General features: G+C 47.7%; 1 protein-coding gene and 1 long non-coding RNA gene across 3 annotated transcripts in view; one reads left to right on the top strand and one right to left on the bottom strand.

The window, feature by feature from the left end:
• LOC134729649 (uncharacterized) overlaps nucleotides 1–3,174 on the bottom strand; it is an 88,691-nt gene extending 85,517 nt beyond the window's left edge. The window contains exon 1 of the long non-coding RNA XR_010110948.1: nucleotides 3,086–3,174. This is a non-coding gene — a long non-coding RNA (uncharacterized LOC134729649). The remainder of the gene's footprint in view (nucleotides 1–3,085) is intronic.
• Nucleotides 3,175–4,142: 968 nt separating this feature from the next.
• Nucleotides 4,143–11,998, top strand: ZNF552 (zinc finger protein 552). 2 transcript variants are annotated; one of them, XM_003816675.7, is made up of 3 exons: nucleotides 4,143–4,364; nucleotides 5,657–5,783; nucleotides 9,973–11,998. In XM_003816675.7, exons 1-3 carry the CDS (start codon nucleotides 4,332–4,334, stop codon nucleotides 11,034–11,036), a joined length of 1,224 nt encoding a protein of 407 aa, XP_003816723.3. In that variant the 5' UTR covers nucleotides 4,143–4,331; the 3' UTR covers nucleotides 11,037–11,998. The 2 variants fall into 2 exon arrangements, with proteins under 2 accessions (XP_003816723.3, XP_008967974.3); XM_008969726.5 differs by having other exon boundaries at nucleotides 4,188–4,542.
• Nucleotides 11,999–12,288: the final 290 nt, after the last annotated feature.

Here is a 12,288-nt window from a genome sequence, read left to right as displayed (position 1 = left end):
TAGGGAGCTCAAGCTGAAACTATTATTTAGGATTCTCCCAAAGGCTAAAAATCCAAATTACCACACCGTTTGAAACAGTCGTTCAGTCGCAAAATACCTGCACTGGAAGCAGAAGCTGATAAGCGTTGTTGTGTTATAATGTGTCCGAAGGCCCTCAGAAGCCTTAGAGTGCCTAAGGCAAATGAAGGAAGTTAGAGATGCGCTCCCCTACAGCAGGAGTGCAAAGCTGAATCTCTGTGATTCCTACAGAAAACAACTCTCCTGCTGATAGAATCTGTGAAAGGAAAATCTTGTGGCCTCAAAATTACTAAGCTAAAGGGAAAAGTCAATCTGGGAACTGCTCAGGGCAAACTTGCCTCCCATTCTATTCAGTCATCGCTCTCCTCACTGAGACAGGTGCATAGTCTGATTGCCTCCTTTGGAAACGCTTATCAGAAACGAAAAAGAATCCAACTATTTGTCTCTCACCTACATGTGACCTGGAAGTCCCCTCCCTGCTTGGAGTTGTCCCCGCCTTTCTGGTCAGAACCGATGTAATTCTTACAAATATTCACTGATGTCTCATGCCCCCCTAAAATGTATAAAACCAGCCGGCGCGGTGGCTCAGGCCTGTAATCCCAGCACTTTGGCAGGTGGAGGTGGGCGGATCACGAGGTCAGGAGATCCAGACCGTCCTGGCTAACAGGGTGAAACCCCGTCTCTTTTAAAAATACAAAAAAAAATTAGCCATCCTAGTGGTGGGCGCCTGTAGTCCCAGCTACTAGAGAGGCTGAGGCAGGAGAATGGCGTGAGCCCGGAAGGCGGAGCTTTCAGTGAGCAGAGATTGCGCTACTCCACTCCAGCATGGTCGACAGAGCAAGACTCCGTCTCAAACAAAACAAAACAAAACAAAACAAAACAAAACATACAATCTGTGCCCCAACCACCTTGGGCACGTGCCGTCAGGACTTCCTGAAGCTGTGTCACGGGCATGCGTCCTCACCTTTGGCAAAATAAACTTTTTTTTTTTTGAGATGGAGTCTCCCTCAGTCGCCAGGCTGAAGTGCAGTGGCGAGATCTTGGCTCACTGCAACCTCCGTCTCCCAGGTTCAATCGATTTTCCTGCCTTAGCCTCCCGAGTAACTGGGCCTACAAGCGCGCAGCACCTTGCCCAGCTAATTATTATATTTTTAGTGGTTTCACCTTGTTGGCCAGGATGGTCTCGATCTCTTGACCTCGTGATCCGCCTGCCTCGGCCTCCCAAAATGCTGGGATTACAGGAGTCAGCCACTGTGCCTGGCCGGCAAAATAAACTTTTCAAATGAACTGAGACCTGTCTCAAATTTGGGGGGTTCACAAATCAATTGTAGCATTCAATTAATTGCACCACACTTTTACCCACTTAGTATCCTTTACTTGATATTCTAACTTATATTCAACTCCTTTTAGGAATTTGAAGTCAGTTTTATATATATAAACAACAATAAAAGATTTGGTAGCTTGATAGTGGTAATAGCTACAGTCCTTAAAGGTAGTGCTCTCCATCTGGTCATACTGGGCATTTGTTAAATCCATGAGTTCATGTCATTGATGGGAAGTGATTATCATTGATTTATCTTAAGAGAGCAGGGAGTGTTCTGCATGAAAAATTAAAATTACATGAGAGAAACAGTTGTAAAATGCAAGATACGAAAGCCTATTAATACTGACTAGATAGGCCAGGCATGGTGGCTCATGCCTGTAATCTCAGCATTTTGGGAGGCCGAGGTGGGTGGATCACCAGGTGAGGAGTTTGAGACCACCCTGGCCAATATGGTGACACCTCGTCTCTACTAAAAGTACAAAATTAGTTGGGCGTGGTGGCACGCACCTGTCATCCCAACTACTCGGGAGGCTGAGGCAGAAGAATCACTTGAACCCAGGAGGCAGAGGTTACAGTGAGCCGAGATTGAGCCATTGCACTGTAGTCTGGGCGACAGAGCGAGACTCCGTGTGGAAAAAAAAAACAAAAAACACTGACTAGGTAATTATTCAACAGTTCTGACAGAAGTAGTTCTGAGGAAACATCAGTAGATGGTGAAAAAACTTAGGGCCTCAGAGAAATGTTAGCACTGATGTCTAAGAGATGGAATTATGCTCAGCACATAATTGGAATGGTCACTCTGATGGTTTTGGCTTCAAAATGAGATTCTTCTTTTTTTTTTTTTTTTGAGATGGAGTCTCGCTCTGTCACTGTATAAAATGGACCAATCAGCAGGATGTGGGTGGGGTCAAATAAGGGAATAAAAGCTGGCCAGCCAGTAGCAGCAACCCGCCCAGGTCCCCTTCCACACTGTGGAAACTTTGTTCTTTTGCTCTTCGCACTAAATCTTGCTGTTGCTCACTCTTTGGGCCCGCACTGCCTTTATGAGCTGTAACACTCACCGCGAAGGTCTGCCACTTCACTCCTGAAGCCAGCGAGACCACGAACCCACCAGAAGGAAGAAACTCTAGACACATCTGAACATCTGAAGGAACAAACTCCAGACATACCATCTTTAAGAACTTTAACACTGCCCGTGAGGGTCTGCGGCTTCATTCTTGAAGTCAGCGAGACCAAGAACCCACCGGAAGGAACCAATTCTGGACACAATACCTTTCAAACAAGGAACCTGTCCAGGCTTCCTTCTGATGACCAACCCACCTCTAATGCTGGCCAGTCTATTTCACACAAAGTTCTAAGTTTTCCTGGTGTCATAGTAACACCGTAATCTCCCTTAAATCCTTTCTTGAAATTTTTCAACATAGTTCCTAGTGAAGTGGGCTTACTTTGTGCCTGACCCATGCTTCTTTGAGACAAAACACCACGCTCACACCACACGCACACCACAAAACAAAGAACAGGTAAAAAGGGCACACATACACTTTTACAGTTTACACCAAACCAGAATCAAAACCCAAATCAGAGTATCCGGAAATCCAAGCCAGGTCAAAACCAAAACCAAAGTATCAAGCAATCCAAATCAAGTCAAAAACAAAAACCAAAGTGCCGGTACAGGCATGCCGTGGGTGATCAGGCCACCCTTCCACTCAAATGGAGTAGGCAATTTCCAAAGACTAGTCTTACCAAGTTTCAGATGTCCGGACTCCAAGTGCCTGTTCCTTCCCAGTGTTCAGCCACTGCATTGATCCTCTGTGGGGGCCTGCCACGCGCCACTCTGGCGAGGTGTTCCACCGGGGCAATTGCCTACCCGGGAGTGCTCTCAGGTTCTGCGTCCCTCAAGCTGGCCAGAGTCCCCTGTAGGGATGCTCCACAGGGCAGGCCTAAGCTGCCTAAGGGGCTGCCTCGACTATCTGTTAATCACCTGGCTTCCCAGTCAGGGAACCAAGAAATGTAGCAGGACAAGCTGCAGGGCTGTATTCAGCCGGGAGCTTTGGCAAGACTCACATCTCCAACTACCAAGCTCCCCAAGTGAGCAATTCCTGTCCCTTTTAAGGGCTTACAACTCTAAGGGGGTCCACATGAGAGGGTTGTGATCGATTGAGCAAGCAGGGAGTACACGACTGGGGGCTGCATGCAGTGGTAATCAGAACGGAACAGAACAGGACAGGGATTTTCACAATGCTTTTCCATACAATGTCTGGAATCCATAGATAACATAACCGGTTTGGTCAGGGGTCGATCTTTAACCAGGCCCAGGGTTGGCACCTGGCGGTCTGCCTGTGTATTTCATTTCTGCCTTTTAGTTTTTACTTGTTTCTTTGGAGGCAGAAATTGGGCATAAAACAATATGAGGGGTGGTCTCCTCCCTTAACAGCACAAACGCTTAATTAACATTTCTTTTTCTTTTGAGACAGGTTCTGTCGCCCAGGCTGGAGTGCGGTGGTGCAGTCATAGCTCAGTGCAGCCTGGACCACCTGGGCTCAAGCAGTCCTGCCACCTCAGCCTCTCAAAATTTGGGATTACAGGCGCGCGCCACCGTGCGGGTCAGGAGGCCTCCCTGAGGGCCCCGGAGGTGGAGCTGGGCTTTTCCTTCGGAAGCGCCCCTGGGAATCTCTCTCTTTACGGCCTTGGAACCTGGGAAACTACATTACCCAGAAAGCTCTGCGTCAAATGACAGCACGGCAGAGCCAGTGAGAGTTCAGATTGAAGGCGTTTCCGTGTGCGCAAGTAAGGTAGAGGCGGGACTCCCGGCGCCCTTTAGTAGCGACCATTTCCATTGGCGTTAGGGAGTCCTTGGAGCGCTGTGTTGGGACCGTGGTGGTGACTGGATCCAGGAGGTCGAGAGTCGTTCTTCTCTTTGCACAGACGTGACTCTGCAGCTCTTTAACGGCTCCCGCTGCTCTCAACCCAGCTTACCCCACGTGGTCCCATGGCGGCGGCCGCGCTAAGGTTCCCCGTTCAGGTAATTGTGGCGCCTTCCGTGCTCTCCGGTCACCTCCTAGTCACACAAGTCCTAAAGCAGCGAGGGAGCGGCACCTGCTCACGGCTCTGCAACCCGGACCCGGCGTCGGGACACTGAGGCGCTCTCGGGAGGGATCCCTGTTTCAGACACCCGTGGGATGCGGTGGGGAGAGCGACAGGTACAGGGAGGGGCACGGGCAATGGCCTGGAGATGGACGGATCCGGGAGGATGGAACCTGGGGTCCACAGGCGCCTGTAGGGAACAACCTGTGAGGCGGAACTCCTCCTGGAAAAGCAAGGAGGCTGGGGGCTGTGAAATCATTGCGAGGACACTAGAAATAGGAGAATTTCCAAGAAAGAAGGGACTGGATCAAAGTCCAGGCTTTTAAAGTTTCCTAAAGGCCAAATAAATAACAGAGTAGAGAGGGGATGACGTTGGGGCCCTTTGAGATTGAATCCTTGTAGATCATATAGGTGGTAGAGATGACACTTTGTGCTGAGACACGCAGGTCAGACAATAGTCCAAGGTCACCTGGCTCCGTGGACACAAAAGCGTTCAGGGAGGCCTGAGCTTACCAGATCCTGTCAGGGACACAGTCCTGTAAAGTCAGCCTCTTCCCTCAGGCCTTTATGGCTGTAGAAGCATTTAAGGAACGCATACAAGAAAGTGGAGGGTGGGGCCGGGTGCAGTGGCTCACTCCTGTAATCCCAGCACTTTGGGAGGCTTAGGCGGGCGGATCACCTGAGGTCCGGAGGTAGAGACCAGCCTGACCAACCATGGAGAAACCCTGTCTCTACTAAAAATACAAAATTAGCCAGGCGTGGTGGCGGGCGCCTGTAATCCCAGCTACTTGGGAAACTGAGGCAGCAGACTCGCTTGAACCCGGGAGGCGGAGGTTGCGTGAGCCGAGATCGCGCCATTGCACTCCACCCTGGGTGACAGAGCGAGACTCCGTCTCAAAAAAAAAAAAAAAAAAAAGAATGAGGTGCGTTCAGAGAGGGTATCTCTGCTGTGCTGAAGGTGCCACATTGGGCTTTCCATGACCTTGGCCATACTAGGGGAAGTGCCTGTCAGGAGGGGGTGGACTCTTATATAACAGCCACCACACAGATACCTATTTGTTCAACTAACTATTGTTGTTGGTGGCTGTACCCCATGACCAGTGGGCCTAGTTTCTCCTATGTTTGAGGACCTTGAGAGGAGGATGTGCGAGAGTAGATGTGTGGGAGAGATGGATTGTGATACCTCAGCATAGGGGTGGTTTGTAGTTTCATCTGTCAACATCATAACAGGGCACAGTGACTTTTGAAGACGTGGCTGTGAAATTTACCCAGGAGGAATGGAATCTCCTTAGTGAGGCTCAGAGATGCCTGTACCGTGATGTGACGCTGGAGAACCTGGCACTTATGTCCTCCCTGGGTAAGTTGCCCACACTCACCCCTGTGACCTGAGCTAGTCTCTGTCTTTCCCCCTCTTTTTCTATTGGCAAGACTTTCTCATGTCAGGAGCATGGACACAGCTTCCTACTTCAGTTCTTGGTTGGTAGGACTGAGGTATGCATACTGCCCTCTCCATTCTTGGAGCAGCCCCAACACCTGCTATTGAGCTCCCAGGGAAGAATTCAGAGTCGGAAGTCTTACAGGCAACTTAATGCAGGCTACCTTGTTTGTCCTGTGGATGTTTGTGTGATTTCATCCAGATTTCAGGTTCGGGATCTAATTCATTCCTCCACCTGTTATTTCTTCATGCCTCCCTGTGCCAGGAATTGTCTTCATTGACATTGTCACTGCCTACATAGACTATAGACTATTCTTGTTAATACCATCCTTAGAAATTCTCTTCATAGGTCTGGTGCAGTGGCTCATGCCTATAATTTCTGCACTCAGGGAGGCCAAGGCAGGTGGATTACTTGAGGCCAGGAGTTCGAGAACAGCCTGGCTGACATGGTGAAACCCCATCTCTACTGAAAATATAAAAATTAGCCAGGTGTGGTGGCACACGCTTTTAATCCTGGCTACTTGGGAGGCTAAGGTGGGAGGAGAGCTTGAACCCAGGAGGCAGGGGTTGCAGTGAGCTGAGATTGTGCCACTGCGCTCCAGCCTGAGCAACAGAGCAAGACTCCGTCTCAAAAAACAGAAATTCTTTTTGTAATATTGTTTCCTGTCTGCTGTCATGTGCTGAGTTGTTCTAAGCCAGTGTTGGCTGTTTCCTTGTTCTGTCTTTCCCTTTGTTCTTACATCATGTATGTCTCATGTACTTGGTTATCTTGGTGGTGGGATCATCTTCTGTGGTCAGAAGATGCAAATGAATCTGGCCTCAGCATTATGGGTTCTGAGTCCCTGAAAAATAGCATCCTAGGACAGTGATGCATGATGTCAAGAGTTTTATTCAAATCATGACAGAAACCTCTTCTATTTCAGTAGTATTTTTGGGGCCAGACAAGTAAGCACACATGATTTCTGTATCGTCTTTTCTCCTTCATTCTTGTTTTTGGTTTTGTTTGTTTGTTTTTTGAGAAAGGGTCTTGTTCTGTTGCCCAGGCTGGAGTGCAGTAGCTTGATCTCTGCTCACTGCAACCTCTGCCTCCTGGGCTGAAGCACTTCTCCTGCTTCAGCCTCCTGAGAAGCTGGGAATACAGGTGCATGCCATTATGCCCAGCTAATATTTTTTTTTTCTTTTTTTTTTTTTTTGAGACAGAGTCTCACTTTGTTGCCCAGGCTGGAGTGTAGTGGTGCGATCTTGGCTCACTGCAACCTCCACCTCCCAGGTTCAAGCAATTCTTCTGCCTCAGCCTCCCAAGTAGCTGGGACTACAGGCGTGCACCACCACGCCTGGCTATGTTTTGTATTTTTAGTAGAGATGGGGTTTCACCATATTGGCCAGGCTGGTCTCAAACTCCTGACTTCACGATCCGCCTGCCTTTGCCTCCCACAGTGCTGGGATTACAGGCGTGATCCACTGCACCTGGCCTTCTCCATTTTTTTTTTTTTTTGAGATGGAGTTTCGCTCTTGTTGTCCAGGCTGGAGCGCAATGGTGCGATCTCGCTTACCACAACCTCTGTCTCCCGGGCCCAAGCAATTCTGCCCTCAGCCTCCTGAGTAGCTGGGATTACAGGCATGTGCCACCATGCCCGGCTAATGAAGGGTGGCCTGCCTCTCCACACCTGTGGGTGTTTCTCGTCAGGTGGAATGAGAGACTTGAGAAAAGAAAGAGACACAGATCCAAAATATAGAGAAAGAAAAGTGGGCCGGGTGCGGTGGCTCATGCTTGTAATCCCAGCACTTTGGGAGGCCGAGGCGGGCGGATCACGAGGTCAGGAGATCGAGACCATCCTGGCTAACACAGTGAAACCCCGTCTCTACTAAAAATACAAAAAATTAGCCGGGCGTGGTGGTGGGCGCCTGTAGTCCCAGCTACTCGGAGAGGCTGAGGCAGGAGAATGGCATGAACCCGGCAGGCGGAGCTTGCAGTGAGCCGCGATTGTGCCACCGCACTCCAGCCTGAGCGACAGAGCGAGACTCCGTCTCAATAAAGAATAAAAAATAAAAAAAAAAAGAAAAGTGGGCCCAGGGGACTGGCGCTCAGCATACGGAGGAACCCTGCCGCCACCAGTCTCTTGAGTTCCTTCAGTATTTACTGATCATTATCTCTACCATGTGGCAGGTCAATAGGGTAATAGTGGGGAGAGGTTCAGCAGGAAAACATGTGAACAAATGTCTCTGCATCATAAACAAGGTAAAGAAAAAAGTGCTGTGCTTTTGATGTGCAGATACATAAACATCTCAATGCCTTAAAGAGCAGTATTGCCTCCAGCATGTCTCACCTCCAGCCCTAAGGCGGTTTTCTCCTATCTCAGTATATGGAATATACAGTTGGGTTTTAACACCCAGACATTCCATTGCCCAGGGATGAGCAGGAGACAGATGCCTTCCTCTTATCTCAACTGCAAAGAGGCCTTCCTCTTTTACTAATCCTCAGCACAGCCCCTTTACGGGCGTCTGGCTGTCAGGTCTTTCCCTTCCCATGAGGCCATATCTCAGGCTATCACATGGGGAGAAACCTTGGGCAATACCTGGCTTTCCTAGGCAGTGTTTTGTGTCCCTGGGTCCTTGAGAGTAGGGAGTAGTGATGACTTTTAACAAGCATGCTGCCTTCAAGCACTTGTTTAACAAAGCACGTCCTGCATAGCCCAAAATCCATTTAACCTTGAGTTGACACAGCACATGTTTCTGGAGCACAGGGTTGGGAGTAGGGTTACAGATTAACAGCATCTCAAGGCAGAATAATTTTTCTTAGTACTGAACAAAATGGAGTCTCTTATGTCTGCTTCTTTCTACATCGACACAGTAACAGTCTGATCTCTTTTTCTTTTCCCCAAAGGCTAATATTTTGTATTTTTAGTAGAGACAGGGTTTCTCCATGTTGGTCAGGCTGGTCTCAAACTCCTGACCTCAGGTGATCCGCCCACCTCTGCCTCCCAAAGTGCTGGGATTACAGGCATGACCCACGGCGCCTGGCCCTTTTCTTCTCTCTTCTCTTTCCTCTTCCCTCTTCCCCCCTTCCCTCCCCTCTCCTCTCCTCTTTTCTTTTCTTTTTTGAGACAGGTTCTCACACTGTCATTTCTGTTACCTGGAGTGCAGTGGTGTGAATATAGTTCACACAGCCTCAACCTCCTGGGCTCAAGTGATCCTCCAGCCTCAGTCTCCTGAGTAGCTAGGACTGCAGGTGCACACCATCACGCCTGGCTAATGTTTGTAGAGAGGTTTTGCTGTGTTGCTCGGGCTGGTCTTGATCTCCTGGGCCTGAGTGATCCCTTTGCCTTAGCCTCCCAAAGTGCTGGGATTGTAGGCATGAGCCACCATGCTTGGCCATTTTAAAAATAATTTCTGTAGAGACAGGGTCTCACCATGTTTCCCAGGCTGGTCTTGGATTTCTGGGCTCAGGTGATCTTCCTACATTGGGTTTACAGCTGTGAGCCACTGGTACTGGCCTCTTCCCCATTGTTAAGAACCTCAGAATTGTCAGTTGTACTCCTTGTCAGTTGTACTTTTTTTTTTTTTTTTTAAATCCTTTAACTGATTTGTACATGAGCTTGTAGTCTGATATTTATTCCCCTAAATAATCTTCACATCTCTGGACCTCACATCTTAATTTTATTCACATCTTCATCTGCAGTGGTTTCCAGTATTAGCATACAGGTTTTGTGTTAGCAAATGTGTACCCTTTGTTAAACTGTCCTCAAGCAGAAGCTGCTGTGTTGTGCTTGTGTTTTCCTTGGCCTGGACAAATCCCTCTCTACAGCACTCACATGTCATGAGGACATAAATTCTGCAGATGAGTGGTTTGCAGATGCAGGAATTGTAGACCCTGCCTATACTCCCTGTGTTACATAGATGGTTGTGTCCTTTATGTTATGAGGCCTCCTACATTCTGTGACCGTTATAGTCCAGTAATAATACATAGCACCATCTTCCACCTGAAGCCAACATCCTGTTCCTCCAAGTATTTCCTTGGAGTAATTCCTCAGTTTGTCAGATACACTTGTGGGTGGTCTGTGCCTTCCCACCAGAGTTAACATGCACTTCACCAGCATTTTCTTGCTTTCAGGTTGTTGGTGTGGAGTGGAAGATGAGGCGGCACCTTCTAAGCAGAGTATTTATATACAAAGAGAGACTCAGGTCAGGACTCCTATGGCAAGTGTGTCTCCCAAGAAGGCCCACCCCTGTGAGATGTGTGGCCCGATCTTAGGAGACATTTTGCATGTGGCAGATCATCAGGGAACACATCACAAGCAGAAACTGCACAGGTGTGAGGCCTGGGGGAATAAATTGTATGACAGTGGAAACTTTCATCAGCACCAGAATGAGCACATTGGAGAGAAACCCTACAGAGAGAGTGTTGAGGAGGCGTTGTTTGCGAAGAGGTGTAAGTTGCATGTGTCAGGGGAGTCATCTGTCTTCAGTGAGAGTGGGAAAGACTTTTTGCTCAGGTCAGGATTACTCCAGCAAGAGGCCACTCACACTGGGAAGTCAAACAGCAAAACTGAGTGTGTGTCTCTGTTTCATGGGGGAAAAACCCATTACAGCTGTGGAGGATGCATGAAACATTTTAGCACCAAAGATATACTCAGTCAGCACCAGAGACTGCTCCCTAGAGAAGAACCTTATGTGTGGTGTGAATATGGGAAATCCTCTAGCGAATATGACAGCTTCAGTAATCATCAAGGAGTTCACACTAGAGAAAAACCTTATACATGTGGGATATGTGGGAAATTATTTAACAGTAAGTCCCACCTCCTTGTACACCAGAGAATTCACACTGGAGAGAAGCCATATGAGTGTGAGGTTTGTCAGAAATTTTTTAGGCACAAGTACCACCTCATTGCACACCAGAGAGTTCACACTGGAGAAAGGCCATATGAATGCAGTGATTGTGGGAAGTCATTTACCCACAGCTCTACATTCCGTGTTCATAAGAGAGTTCACACTGGTCAGAAGCCTTATGAGTGCAGTGAATGTGGGAAATCTTTTGCCGAAAGCTCCAGTCTCACTAAACACAGGAGAGTTCACACTGGAGAAAAGCCTTACGGGTGCAGTGAATGTGAAAAAAAATTTAGGCAAATCTCTTCACTTCGTCATCATCAGAGAGTTCACAAAAGAAAGGGCTTATGAGTGCAGTGAGTCCAGTCTCATTAAATATTGGAGAATACACACCTGAGTAAGATCCTGTGATTGCAGCAAATGTGGAAAATGTTTACCCAAAGGTCTGCTCTCCTTGGATATTGGAGAGTTCACACTAGAGAAGAGTCCTTACAAGTAAAATAAATTTGGGCAGTTTTGTAGCCACACCTCTGTATTCCTTCAGGATTATAGTTAACACTGAATGAAGGCCTTACTAGTGTGACAAATACAGGATATTTATCCAGAAGTCTGGCTGCATAACTCACAGGAGAGCTGTCATGTGGGAGGATTGCTACATGGGAGGATTGCTTGAGCCTGGGAGGCAGAGGTTGCAGTGAGCCGAGACTGCAACACTGCAGTCCAGTCTGGACCACAGAGTGAGACCCTGTTTCAAAAATAAAATGTATAAATGACATCCAATAAAGTATGCATATTTGAGCTGTAGGATAAGTCTTGAATTTTCTTTTTCTTTTTTTCTTTTTTTTGAGACAGCCTCGCTTTATCACCCAGGCTGGAGTACAGTGGCATAATCTCGGCTCACTGCAAGCCCTGCCTCCTGGGTTCATGCCATTCTCCTGCCTCAGCCTCCCTAATAGCTGGGACTACAGGCAACCACCACCACTCCTACCTTTTTTGTATTTTTAGTAGAGATGGGGTTTCACCCTGTTAGCCAGGAAGTTCTCAATCTCCTGACCTCGTGATCTGCCCGCCTTGGCCTCTCAAAGTGTTGGGATTGCAGGCGTGAGCCACTGCTCCTGGCTTGAATTTTCTTATAATCCCATGAAACCATCATCAGAGTCACAATAATGAATTTATCTAATCTATCACCTTTGTATTTACCTGGAGCCTTTATAAAGTTTTTCTCTATGCAGACAACCATTGATTTACTCTGCTGTATAATACTTTCCATTTTCTAGAATTTTCTGACTGATGTAATAAAGTGTTTCCTCTTATAATCCCTGGGTGCTCTCCTGCATCATGCTTATTTTGATATCAATGTAGACATGAGTTAATTTGTTGTATATTGCTGAGAAGTATAGTCTGCCATGAAATGTCATTGTATATTCATTCATCCGTTTATGGATATTTGAGTTGCTGCTTGTGTTTTTTTTTTTTTTTTTTTTTTTGAGGTGGAGTCTCACTCTGTCCCCCAGGCTGGAGTGCAGTGGGGCAATCTCAGGTCACTGCAAGCTCTGCCTTCCGGGTTCACGCCATTCTCCTGCCTCAGCCAGTCCTGTGGACT

Source organism: Pan paniscus, chromosome 20 (genome assembly GCF_029289425.2).
Source record: "Pan paniscus chromosome 20, NHGRI_mPanPan1-v2.0_pri, whole genome shotgun sequence".
NCBI lineage: Eukaryota > Metazoa > Chordata > Mammalia > Primates > Hominidae > Pan > Pan paniscus.
Note: the sequence above shows the minus strand (reverse complement) of the source record. Positions and strands in the feature narration are given on the sequence as shown.

What these genes read in the sequence shown, in the direction of transcription:
- ZNF552 (XM_003816675.7), top strand. Translation starts at nt 4,332, where the DNA reads ATGGCGGCGGCCGCGCTAAGGTTCCCCGTTCAG. An exon ending in CGCTAAGGTTCCCCGTTCAG is followed by an intron (nt 4,365 to 5,656) that starts GTAATTGTGGCG and finishes ACATCATAACAG; the next exon opens with GGCACAGTGACTTTTGAAGA. An exon ending in GGCACTTATGTCCTCCCTGG is followed by an intron (nt 5,784 to 9,972) that starts GTAAGTTGCCCA and finishes TCTTGCTTTCAG; the next exon opens with GTTGTTGGTGTGGAGTGGAA.